Genomic DNA, 13309 nt, shown 5'->3' with positions numbered 1-13309 from the left:
TGGATAGGATCGATCGTTACAGTACCCATGCTACAGTGAAAAACAGTACCCTTTCGAACATTGTTTTGTGAGCAGTACCTGCTACAGTGAATTACGGTAGGGAGCACTGTTCATCCAGACTCAGAACACTGTTCATCTTTGTGACTTCGCTTCATGAAATCAGAGACGTTGAATCAGGATGAGACCGCACGGGAGGAGGGATGGCGAACACGGGGCATCGGCAAAGATGCCGACGACTTTACCTCATTTATTGGAAAGGGAGTTTTACTATCTTTTTTTTATCTATTCATTATGATTTACATAATTTATTGGAGATGAGGCTCTTTATTTTTTACAGAGTTGCTAAAATTTTTAATTTAGCTAAAAAAATAGCTATTCTGGAGGCGTTTGGCGGCTGGTGCCGGGAGAGAGAGCCGGAGTCTGGAGCATAGTCACAGGATTCGGGGTCGATGCCTCGTCCCACGACCCGGGAATGTCGTTCCGATTCGAGGGTCGGGATCGAAGAGGGTCAGTGTTCCATTCAAGGTTGGATCGCGTCCCGGTTTGAGAGGGGTCGCAGCCCCATTGCTAGAAGATTTAATTGGGATAAGAAGGTTATTGATAGAGGATTGAGATGGTTTTTGTTAGATAATGAGTTGAGTTCATGTAGTATATGGTCTAAATGTACTCTTTTGTACGTTTCTTATATGCTTGTACATATTAGTTTCTTCATTAGTAGCACATATATATAGTTTTTGTCTTTCTAAAGACGCATCGATCCGAAGATATCGACCCCGATGAATCAGAGTCGCGTTCCACATAATAATTTATCGTTCCATAGAGGTATACCACATTCGTACCACAATTTTATAAAATGACGACCCTCGACCCTCGCTCCGTTCCTCGACCCGGTCCATCCAGGAACTTTGTGACTATGGTCTGGAGACTGCAAGGTCCTGCTCGTGTGATCGGAGTCCAGTCTGTCGATCCAATTGGGAGGGTAGAGATTCGAGAGAAGACCGGCCTGTCTCTCTGTCTTTGCCCCACCCTGACTCTTCCCCTGCTTCGCGATGGGAGGCTCCCCTGTTGGGGATGGGACTCCGTCCCTGGACAGCTTCAACGCCTCCGCGGCGGCGCTGGTGAAGAGGTGGAAGGAGATCGAGGTCGACGACTGTTGGTGATATGTCCAAGAGCCCATCATCACAATACGGTTTAAAAGCCCAAGAGGATATTGATCCAAGAGGGATTAGGGTTACTAATGGGCCTATGAGATAGAAGCTCATTAGTACGCCCTATATATACGAGGGAGGGGCTAGGGGGCGACACCCCGGTGAGCTGCGCCACCTCCCTAGCCGCCGCCCCTCTCTCTCTCGGCCGCCGCCCTTGCCGTGCGTGCGGTGCTAGCACACCGACGCCCGGCGTTTCATCCCCGTACGTGTGGACTCCGTGGAGGCGCTGCTGCGACTGCTGCGCTGATCGGCTGCTGGGGTCAAGTACGAGGAGCTCGGTTCGTGGGACGTGATCGACTACTTCCTCTACATCGACGCGCGACTTCTTCCGCTGCGCTGCGCGTCTAGTGGTAACGATCTATGATCTTCTACTCGCAAGTATCTTGGGTATATGCGGTAGTGATGCTAGCGTAGTCTACCCGTTTCCCTACAGTGGTACCAGAGCCATCTTGCGTAGTTTTTGGTCTGGATCTTTTGCATATAGGTGATATGTTGTTGTAGTAGATTGGATCTATTACTTTTGCACGGTTTGATTAGATCAATTGGTCATAAGGGGTTAAAACTAGAGCGAGTTGATTGCGCGGCATGTGACAAAAGATTAGTTTGTGTTCTTTCTCTGTTATGCATACGACATGTCCCTACCGGCTGGAATCACCATCGGGACTGACTGTGTGCATAGTCAGCAGATTGAACCAACAGATCGAGGTCATATGTAGATGCAGTCTTCTCAAGTGCAAAGTTTGCACGGTCAATGTGATTGACCTAGTGAAAATTGAGGCATTATGAATGGCTCGGATTTGAGGTGATGCGATCACTCTGATGAGATTTTCATAGGGATTCCATAGATGCGATCTGTGTAATACCGTGAGGTTTTCAGGGCGCTGCCCTGAGACCCGCGGGACCGCCGTTGCTTTCTCGTTGTAGCGGCTTCATAAGCGCTACTTTGGTAGAACACGTCGTACGCCTAACTTGTTTTTGCAGGGTGTGATGTGAATGGTATGGCCTCAATGTCATGTGATGATGTATGTGATGATTTGTGCGGCCTGCGTGTCGCAAGTTAACACAACCGGGTTGAGGTTGCACCATTATTGTATAACGACCTACGTGTGATGTTTGAATCCTCATGTAATTATTTCACTAGCTATTAGATGTAGTAGCTTAGTATCTTTTCATGGAGGCTTCAATCATGATGGCGATGATGATCACCACAAGACAGGATGGATGGCAATGGAGGTCACCTTGGAGCCATGGCGATGGAGTCCATTGTGATGCAAGAGGCCATACTATTCACAATATAATATGATTATATGCCTGTGATGTTTATTTTCCTGTCATACTATTCTTTCATACTTTTACATATGGTGGATGCTTTAATCATGATAGAATAGCTTCCCTTAGAAAAGGTTGAGTTTTTTATGCCTTTTACCAATAGCTGCACCTATAAATTTTGATCGTTGTGTGGTAGGTTTACCAAAGTAGAGTACCCTCAGCTATCACTTTTGTATAGGGTGGATGTCGGACATTCACAAGCATAGTATTAGTTTACTCAGCAAAGCTATCAAAACAGTTTTGGGCTTTAAGGCATAGGGTTGGGGCCGGGGCATTGGATGCCACCCAACAAACAAGAGTCGCATAGAGATGTGATTAGTAATTTGTTACTTACCTATATCACTACTTTTCTAGCCGTGATGCTAAAGCTCACTAGAATTTTAGTGATTATGGATCTTGAACCACTATATATCATTAGAGGGAAGATGACTTTGATATAGTAGGTTGTCTTTTGTTAAATCAGTTAATGAAAGTCTTTACATAAACTTAGTGCTGAAATCTTGCTTTACTTTAATGTTGTAGATCATGTCTGCCAGTAACAATTCTGCTTTCAATTTGCGTTATGTTCTTGAGAAAGAAAAGTTGAATGGAACAAACTTTATTGATTGGTACCGCAACCTGAGAATTGTTCTCAGGCAAGAGAAAAAGGAGTATGTTCTTGAGCAGTCATATCCTGATGATCTCCCTGACAATGCAACTGCTGCTGATCGCAGAGCTTATGAGAAGCACTGCAATGACTCACTTAATGTCAGCTGTCTGATGCTCGCCGCCATGTCCCCTGATCTGCAGAAGCAGTATGAGCATGCGGATGCTCATACCATGATCGAGGGGCTGCGTGGGATGTTTCAGAACCAAGCCAGGACTAAGAGGTTCAATATCTCAAAGTCCTTGTTTGCGTGCAAGCTGCAAGAAGGTAGCCCAGTCAGTCCTCATGTGATCAAAATGATTGGTTACATTGAGACTTTGAACAGACTTGGTTCTGAACTTCACCAAGACTTGGCTACTGATGTTATTCTCCAGTCGCTCCCGGCAAGCTTTGAGCCTTTTATCATGAACTTTCAGATGAATGGCTTGGATAAAACATTGAGTGAGTTGCATGGGATGCTAAAGACAGCAGAGGAGAGCATTAAGAAGAATCCCAATCATGTGATGATGATTTAGAAGGGGAACAAAAAGAGGAAGCGTTGGACGCCTCCTAATCCCAAAGGTAAAGGCAAGGAAAAGAGTTCCAGTGGTGAGTCCTCGGGCTCTAAGCTAAAGCCAGCACCTAAGGCCAAATCTGGCCCTACTTCTGAGGATGAATGATTCCACTGTCATGAAAAGGGAAATTGGTCTAGGAACTGCAAGAAGTACTTGGAAGAAAAGAAGAAGAAGAAGAAGGAGGGAAGTGAGACTTCCACTTCAGGTATAAATGTTATAGAAATAAATATTGCATTATCTTCTAGTGAATCATGGGTATTTGATACTGGATCGATGATTCACACTTGCAAATCGTTGCAGGGTCTAAGTGAGACTAGAAGATTTGCAAGAGGCGAGTTCGACGTTCGTGTCGGCAATGGCGCAAAGGTTGCGGTATTGGCGGTCGGCACTTACCACTTGTCTCTACCCTCCGGATTAGTTTTGGAATTAAATAATTGTTATTGCATTCCTGTTTTGAGCAAGAACATTATTTCTTCTTCATGTTTGGAAGAAGTTGGTGATTTTAAGATTGTAATAGAGAACAAATGTTGTTCTATTTTTTGCAATGGTATTTTTTATGCTCATTGTCCATTAGTGAATGGATTATATGTTCTTGATCTTGAGGATAAATCTGTCTGTAACATTAATACTAAGAGGCTTAGACCAAATGATTTGAATCCCACTTTTATTTGGCATTGTCGCTTAGGTCATATAAATGAGAAACGCATTGAACAACTCCATAAAGATGGATTGTTAAGCTCATTTGATTTTGAATCATTTGACACATGTGAGTCTTGTTTGCTTGGAAAGATGACCAAAGCGCCTTTCGCTGGTCATAGTGAGAGGGCGAGTGACTTGTTGGGACTTGTACATACCGATGTATGTGGACCAATGAGCTCAATAGCCAGAGGTGGTTTTCAGTACTTCATTACTTTCACTGATGACTTTAGTAGATATGGCTATATCTACTTAATGAGGCACAAGTCTGAATCGTTTGAAAAGTTCAAAGAATTTCAGAATGAAGTACAAAATCAATTAGGCAAGACAATTAAATTTCTGCGATCTGATCGTGGAGGAGAATATTTGAGCCTTGAATTTGGTGATCATTTGAAGCAATGTGGAATTATTCCGCAGCTAACTCCGCCCGGAACGCCTCAACGGAATGGGGTATCCGAACGGAGGAACCGAACCTTGTTGGACATGGTTAGGTCCATGATGAGCCAAGCTGATCTTCCATTGTCATTTTGGGGTTATGCTCTTGAAACTGCTGCGTTCACACTGAATAGGGTTCCAAGTAAGTCTGTTGAGAAAACACCATATGAGATATGGACTGGGAAGCGTCCCGGATTATCTTTTCTCAAAGTTTGGGGGTGTGAGGCTTATGTCAAACGTTTGATGTCAGATAAGCTCACTCCAAAGTCAGACAAATGCTTCTTTGTGGGGTATCCTAGGGAAACCAAAGGATATTATTTTTACAATAAGGCGGAAGGCAAAGTGTTTGTCGCTCGCAATGGTGTTTTCTTAGAAAATGAGTTTCTCTCAAAAGGATTTAGTGGGAGCAAGGTGCAACTTGAAGAAATTCAGGAAACACCCGAAACTGTTTCAGCACCCACTGAAGATCCACGGGATGTGCAAGATGTTGCACAACCCGTAGTTGAGGCACCAGCCCCACGAAGGTCTATAAGGGCACGTCGCGCTACTGACAAGCTCAACCTCCTGATTACGGAGGAGCGCCACGTATTATTGATGGAAAATGATGAGCCCTTGACCTACAAAGAAGCAATGATGGGACCCGACTCCGACAAATGGCTTGAAGCCATGGAATCCGAGTTAAAATCCATGCATGATAATCAAGTTTGGAATTTGGTCGATCAAATTGACAGTGTGAGACCTGTCGACTGTAAGTGGATTTTTAAGAAAAAATTAGACATGGATGGAAATGTTCACATCTATAAGGCACGATTGGTGGCGAAAGGTTTTCGACAAATTCAAGGTGTTGACTATGAGGAAACCTTTTCACCCGTCGCAATGCTAAAGTCTGTTCGGATTCTCCTAGCAATTGCCGCATATTATGACTATGAGATATGGCAAATGGATGTCAAAACCGCTTTCCTTAATGGACATCTAAGTGAGGATGCGTATATGACACAGCCTGAAGGTTTTGTCGATCCTAAAAATACTGGGAAAATATGTAAGCTTCAGAGATCCATCTATGGATTGAAGCAAGCATCTCGGAGTTGGAATATTCATTTTGATGAAGTAGTCAAAGGGTTTGGCTTCATCAAGAATGAAGATGAGCCTTGTGTTTACAAAAAAGCTAGTGGGAGCGCACTTGTGTTTCTGGTCCTATATGTGGATGATATATTACTGATCGGAAATAATATTCCAATGCTTGAAACCGTTAAAACCTCATTGAAAAAGAGTTTTTCGATGAAGGATTTAGGAGAGGCGGCTTATATTCTGGGTATTATGATCTATAGAGATAGATCAAAAAGGCTAATTGGATTAAGCCAAGACACGTACATTGATAAGATATTGAATCGGTTCAACATGCAAGATTCCAAGAAAGGTTTCTTGCCAATGTCACATGGCATTACTCTAAGCAAGAGTCAGTGTGCTACGACATCTGATGAGCAAAAGAGGATAAATACGATTCCTTATGCTTCAGCCATAGGGTCGATCATGTATGCTATGCTTTCCACGCGCCCAGATGTTTCCTTTGCTCTAAGTGTTACGAGCAGGTATCAGTCAGATTTCGGTGAAGCTCACTGGACAATTGTAAAGAGTATCCTTAAGTACTTAAGAAGAACTAAGGATATGTTCCTAATATTTGGAGGCGAAGATGAGCTCCTTGTAAAGGGTTACACCGATGCTAGTTTTCAAACAGACAAAGATGACTCCAAATCGCAATCCGGTTTTGTTTTCTGCCTCAATGGTGGGGCAGTGAGCTGGAAGAGTTCCAAGCAAGATACGGTGGCTGATTCGACGACAGAGGCCGAGTATATTGCAGCTTCCGAAGCTGCAAAAGAAGCTGTTTGGATCAAAAAGTTTGTTTCTGACTTGGGTGTTGTTCCTAGTGCGTCCAGTCCAGTGGACCTCTATTGTGATAATAGTGGTGCCGTTGCACTAGCAAAGGAGCCTAGAACAACTAAGAAGTCCATACATATACTGCGGAAGTATCACCTCATCCGTAACTTTGTTGAGAGAGGTGATGTGAAGGTTTGCAAGGTGCACACGGATTCAAACGTTGCTGATCCGTTGACGAAACCTCTCCCACAACCAAAACATGAGGCGCACATGAGATCTATGGGTATTAGATACTTACATCAGTAATTCTAGTGTGCGTGGGAGATTTTTGTGTCATGAGTATGTTTATGTAATGATAAATAATTGTTATTTGTTCCATGGATGATTATTTTTTACATTGTTTATCAAGTATTTGACTTGTTCGTGAAACTCTTTGTTGACAATGATATGATTCTAAATTATCCCTAGTTTATGTCGTTGTGTGGGACAACAACGACGTTGAGACTAGCACATGCATTAATTGATGATCATGTTTCACGGATCATGGATATGGAGATATCGGATTAATGATGTGGACACATGTTGGTGAACATGGTGTTGGATTGACCCACTCCAAGACAATGTTGGGATTGTTATTTTGTACGTGCCATCAGTTGTTCTTGAGTGTTATACCTACTGTATCCTTAGACCTGAGATCGCCATTGTTTCTCACTGTGTGTAGTGGTGCATCTTGGGGCTGCTAAACGATACTCCGTGACTGGGTAGTTACAAAAGTAGCTTACATGTGTGTCATGAAACATGGAATGGGATGTGAGCGGATCAAGATGGAATTTGCCCCTCCTAGATAACGGGAGAGATATCTCTGGGCCCCTCGAGATAGTTGGATTTGAAAGTGCATGGCCATGCCAAAGTGATTAAAGAGTTAATCATGATGACTAAAGGTTAGTTATGAATAGAACCCACTATTAGATCGAGAGAATGGTCGAGCTATCACAAAGGTGGCACGCATCTCGCTTTGAGCTTGACTGGTATCGTGTGGCAAAGGGATCGGTGTATGAGTATATCTAAGGTTCGGCCGATATGATCTTTATGTGTATTTGTGAGTCACTATGCCCTACTAGGTGCCGCTATTGACTTGTGATTTGGAAATGATTTCCGATCACGACCACCTACACATGAACCTAACGGGTCACACACTTAAGGGGTTTGGAATGTTGGAAAGCTTGCATGTATGATTGTCTCTAGTGCAAGTGGGAGATTGTTGGTGATATGCCCAAGAGCCCATCATCACAATATGGTTTAAAGGCCCAAGAGGATATTGATCCAAGAGGGATTAGGGTTACTAATGGGCCTATGAGATAGAAGCCCATTAGTACGCCCTATATATACGAGGGAGGGGCTAGGGGGGCGACACCCCGGTGAGCTGCGCCACCTCCCTAGCCGCCGCCCCTCTCTCTCGGCCGCCGCCCTTGCCGTGCGTGCGGTGCTAGCACACCGACGCCCGGCGTTTCATCCCCGTACGTGTGGATTCCGTGGAGGCGCTGCTGCGACTGCTGCACTGATCGGCTGCTGAGATCAAGTACGAGGAGCTCGGTTCGTGGGACGTGATCGACTACTTCCTCTACATCGATGCGCGACTTCTTCCGCTGCGCTGCGCGTCTAGTGGTAACGATCTATGATCTTCTACTCGCAAGTATCTTGGGTATATGTGGTAGTGATGCTAGCGTAGCCTACCCGTTTCCCTACAACGACTCCCTCCCTGACTGGACATGGAAGCCCTGCAGCAAAATAGGGGCGCCGTCTGAGGTTTCTGCTTAATGTTTTTTCTCTTGCTGTATCCCCCTCCCCTCTCTTTTAGCGCTTCAATTCGCATTAGGCCTTGTGCACTTACTGACGGATTTGCTTGTTTTCTTGCAGGTAGAGGGGTATCTGGCGCTGGAAGGAGTGTACCGCGACTATGGAGGGAGCCAGGTGTGTAGTTCTTTGCCCGTGTGTCTGTAAAGTGAGCGACCAAGATAATGGTGGATGGTGGCAATGCTAACCTTTGACCAACCAAACCTTTTCCTGCAGGAGCAGATTGGCGAGAACGACAATTCTGATGGTGCAGACGTTGTTGCGTGTGATACTTGGGTAATTTTTCACTGTACATTTTCTTCACTCCACGGTTTCTGTGACTTGTTCATTAGCTAGTTCTGAACTTCCACCATTCATATCTCCAGAATCCTTTTCTTAGTTAACAACTTCACATAATTTTGACCCAAGGATTTATACGGCAGCAACTCAGTAGGTTGGGATTTAGTCACTCAGGGTTTTGTGCTGAAGGCTGTTATGACTTATGAGCAAATGTACTCCCCTAGGCCATTTTACTCCAGTTCTGAATTTAACTTGCCTAGCATTCGTATCCTTCCCTTCGCAGGTCCAGAGCTGTAGTGATAATGTTCATGTCTATGATTTCCATGTTGTCTACAGCTACTCTTACAAGGTTCCGGTGCTATACTTCCAGGGTCATCGTTCTGGTATGCACTTCGCTAACATAAGTGAACATTCACCTCCTTGTGTTGTCCTATTTGACAACGAACATGCCTGTTCCTGTACTTAGATGGTCAGCTGCTAACACTGGATGAGATAAAACAACACCTTCCTTCTAACTCGCTTAAAGTATTAAGCGAGTCAAAGTGGACATTTATTACTCGAGAGGTATGATGTGAATGGCTAATACATTGTTTTACATGATGGTTCCAAAAATACGTATTTTAGTCTCTCATTCCTACAGTAGGGGTGATTGAATTGTTCTCATTCCTGCAGGAGCACCCCCACTTAAGCAGGCCATGGTTCACCTTGCACCCCTGTGCAACCAGTGACTGGATGAAGCTACTTCTTGAAGAAAGTAAAGTGGCAATTGAGGAACAATCGCTGCGATATTTATCGACATGGTTATCCGTGGTTGGCCAGGCAGTAGGACTTAAAATGCCTCTTGAGCTTCATTGCAACTCATAGGTTCGCTCTTTTTTCATTTTCAGTTTGTATGTATGGAGTATATGGTGATTGAAAGGGAAAGTCCCCGCCTCATACTTGGTGATGTATAAGGTCATGGATACTTCTGACGCTGGTTACACTTGCCCTTTGAAATTTTGTGGTAGATTTCTACTTTCATTGCATCTGCTGAAGTGTTACTCCATGATTCCATCCGTCCATTTCTATATAAGCCGTAATTTCGTTTCATAGTCTCTTAGTTGAATTGTTTCCCTTGTTTGATCTTGAAGTTCCATATAGTTGTATAATATAATTTGCCCTATACATTTGATATGTTTAAGAAATTTGCAAAACCAAGACACGTTGGAGTGAGTTTTGACGATTCCACTTAATATAAGAAAAATGGGATTAACTAGATATTTAGCCGACAACTAAACGCTGGACTGCACCGATACTTCGTGCTAGTCCGGTTGATTCCAGGCCAGGCTAAAGCTTGGGTCCATTCAAAACCCAAATAAATTCTTTCCAAGAGCTCTTGTATAATATTATCTAAATTTGAAGTTTTACAAGTTTTGTAAAAAGATACAAGACCTCTTATGGCATGAGCAAACCAACAGACTCTTTAAACTTGCACTCTCCATATGTCATTTTGCCAGTGGACCCCACGTGTCATACTAATTTTCTTATCTTCCTCCCCACCTCTCTCCTCTCGCTCCGTCGCTGCCGGGATCCGGCGAACTTGCTCGCCGGCGGCGAGGGTAAGGTTGGGCAAAAGGGAGAGGAGGTCGGCACGAACCGACTTAGAGCGTGAGGAGGTGGCCTGTGGAGCCTCGCCGGCGATGGAGAGGGGGTGGCGGCGGTAGCTTCACTCCGGCGACCCTAGGCGGCGATGGACGAGCCGGTGAGCATCAGTGGGAGGTCGGGAAGCTTTCTGAGGGGTTGATTTGGGTAGTGAAGGGGCGGGTAAGGGTGCTCCACGAAGCAGGGCGGCCGGCGGAGATGGCCGTCCGGCGTGGCAGCGCTCTAGAATGGGTCACTGCGTTGCCTCGAGGCGTAGCAATGGCGCTGCCAAGATCCGTGGCCGTCCTTGTGGTCGTGTTCCTGGTCTTATGGAGAGGTAATGGATTTTCTTTTTTGGACAAATCGATTGATGTTTCTTTCTTCTTCGAGATCTCGCGGGTTCATCAGCAATGGCGGGTGAAGCGTCCCCTCACAAGAGAAGACTTAAATGTGATACAAATATCACCGGACACTTCTCCAAAACAACTCACGCCAACCCATCCATTCCCAGAAGAAACACTAGTTGTGTGATCAAACCATAACTCGCTCAGTACCGTGGGCATGGCTATTCGAATAGATTTTAACTCTGCAGAGGTGTGCAACTTTACCCACAAGCGGGGTACCACAGCACGATCACCGTAGTATCGATGCAGATCCCAACAAAGCCATTACCCACCTTAGCTAGACCTGACTAGCCACCACGGAATCCACCAAGGGGCCATTGATCTATCTCCGAGGTTTAACCGGGGCATAAGTCACACAGAGCTTATCCCTTTCTCCTTAGTCACCCGTTGCTCTCAGCTCTTCTGATGGCTATCAGACTAACTAGTGGGGTTTATACTAAGCCGTTGCTACATACAACGGTCAAGTGGTTTGCACGATGGTAGAGTTAGGCAAGATGACACATCAACTCGGTCCTTGATTGTGACAAGATGGATATCTCCCAACCCTGCTCAACCACACAGGTACGAGCACACCTTTTGGCAATTCACACAGAAGTGCCATCCATCTCGTCCTTCTTTTGATTTCCAAAAATTTCCACATTTTCCCTTCCCACACACTCACACATTTTCCTTTTATAAAATAAGTTGTACCACGTTCAAGGTCCTAAGTGTTCTAGCAGCGATTAACATCCAAATAGAACAGATCATATTTAGACGCTAATCTAGGTGGTCAAGGAATGGTCATAACAAATCAAGGGGTGGCTATCCAACCGGGTTTTAGCAGCAAAATAACATGTAGTTTTGAAAACAGGCCAATAGGTTGTGTTTATAAAACTGGGGCAAAATATGCATCAAAGGATGAGATTGAACTTGCCGTTCTCAAAGCCTTCCGGGAAGTCCTGATCGAGGTACTGTCCTTCGGGTTCGGGGTCACGGTACTGGTCCTCGCTCACTTACTTGTGGTATTGCTCGTCGACGGGTTCTCCCTCATTCACACAGTGATCTACGACGCACAGAAGCAAGCACACAATAAAGAAAAAGAAATAAAGGTTTTATCGTTGAGCTCGAATCGGGAACAATTAAAATATAGAGATAGGAGTAATATTTTTGGGTGGTTTTCTAATGGCACAACCGAAATTATGTTAGAAATGGTGTGGTAAAGTTTCAGGTAAATCGGAGAATGTTTGGCGCATGAAATGATAGGTTAAAGGAGTGATTATGGCTAAACCGGGGTTCAGGGGCCTCTTTGTAATTATTTTTTGGAAGGAAAGGGCTTGTTTGGAATTTTTAGAAATATCCGGGGTTCACTAGAAATGTGCAGAGGGTCTAGGTGTAATTATTTTGTATAGTGGAAGTGTCTTTTCTTAAATAGGAAGAACCGGGAGGGCTTTTTTTGGAAAATAACATAGAGAGGGGGAGGACTCTTAAAGAAATAGGGAGAAGGGCGGGGGGTTAAGGGCAAAATGCCCTTTCTTCTCCCTCCTCCCTCCCGTGGAACAGAGGAGGGGCGCGGGGTCGCCGGCGGCCTCGGGGTGCGACGGCGGCCATGGAGAGGGGGAAAAGGGAGAGGGAGTCGTGGTGAGTCGATTCCCCCACTTAATTTGGGCGGAGGTGGCCTGTGGAGGCGCGGCCGGCTCTGGTGTTCGCGGTGGCGGCACTGCGGGGCTCGGCGGCGGTCGGGGTTAGGGGAGAAAGGAAGAGGGAGACGAGGAGGTCCTATTCCCCTCCTTACCTCGAGCAGAGACGGTGCGAGGAGGCGGCTCCGTGGTGGCCGGCGAGAGGCGGCGGCTATGGCTCTGAGTGGCGGCACTGGGGAGCTAGTGAGGGGGCTAGCGGAGGCGGTGAGGTTCATGGTGGTGGCGGAACATGATGTGAAGGCCTATTTATAGGCGGGGAGAGGCGGTGGAGGAGGGGCCGCGGTGGTGGCCGGTAAGCGAGCTCGGCGGGGTGGCTTTAATGGCGTGGGGGCGGGTTGGGCGTCGTGGAGCGGCGCTAGCATCGAGGGCGGTCGGCGTGCAGGGGTGGGTGGCGCAAGTGGACAAGTGGAGCGGCCAGCTGTTCGGCGTGGAGCTTGGCGTGGAGCTCTGCTCGAGCAGTGCGGGCTCGAGCGGCGAGGCGGCGGCGCTGTGCTGGACGACGGGCGGCGCGGCGAGCACAGGGCGATGGGATGGGTCGGGCAGGCGGCGAGTGGCGCGGCGGGCATCCCGGCACGTGGAGCGTGTGGGGGCGGCCGGGAGCAGGGGCGCGTGCGCTTGGACGGGAGCAGAGAGAAGAAAGGAGAAGGAGGGAGAAGGAGGGAGAAAAGAAAAGAAGAAAAGGAAAAAAGAAAAAGGAGAAGAAAAGAAAAGAAAAAGAAGAGAGGAAGGAAAA

At 46.0% G+C, this 13309-nt stretch overlaps 1 protein-coding gene across 2 annotated transcripts; it reads left to right on the top strand.

Moving 5' to 3' along the window:
• Nucleotides 1-195: 195 nt before the first annotated feature.
• LOC120683887 (ubiquitin-like-conjugating enzyme ATG10) lies at nucleotides 196-9964 on the top strand. 2 transcript variants are annotated; one of them, XM_039965983.1, is made up of 8 exons: nucleotides 196-418; nucleotides 917-1146; nucleotides 8491-8549; nucleotides 8661-8714; nucleotides 8820-8873; nucleotides 9160-9259; nucleotides 9343-9440; nucleotides 9549-9964. In XM_039965983.1, exons 2-8 carry the CDS (start codon nucleotides 1050-1052, stop codon nucleotides 9738-9740), a joined length of 654 nt encoding a protein of 217 aa, XP_039821917.1. In that variant the 5' UTR covers nucleotides 196-418; nucleotides 917-1049; the 3' UTR covers nucleotides 9741-9964. The 2 variants fall into 2 exon arrangements, with proteins under 2 accessions (XP_039821917.1, XP_039821916.1); XM_039965982.1 differs by having other exon boundaries at nucleotides 8814-8873.
• The last annotated feature ends 3345 nt before the right edge of the window (nucleotides 9965-13309 follow it).

This window comes from Panicum virgatum, chromosome 7N (assembly GCF_016808335.1).
Source record: "Panicum virgatum strain AP13 chromosome 7N, P.virgatum_v5, whole genome shotgun sequence".
Classification (NCBI taxonomy): Eukaryota; Viridiplantae; Streptophyta; class Magnoliopsida; order Poales; family Poaceae; genus Panicum; species Panicum virgatum.
Note: the sequence above shows the minus strand (reverse complement) of the source record. Positions and strands in the feature narration are given on the sequence as shown.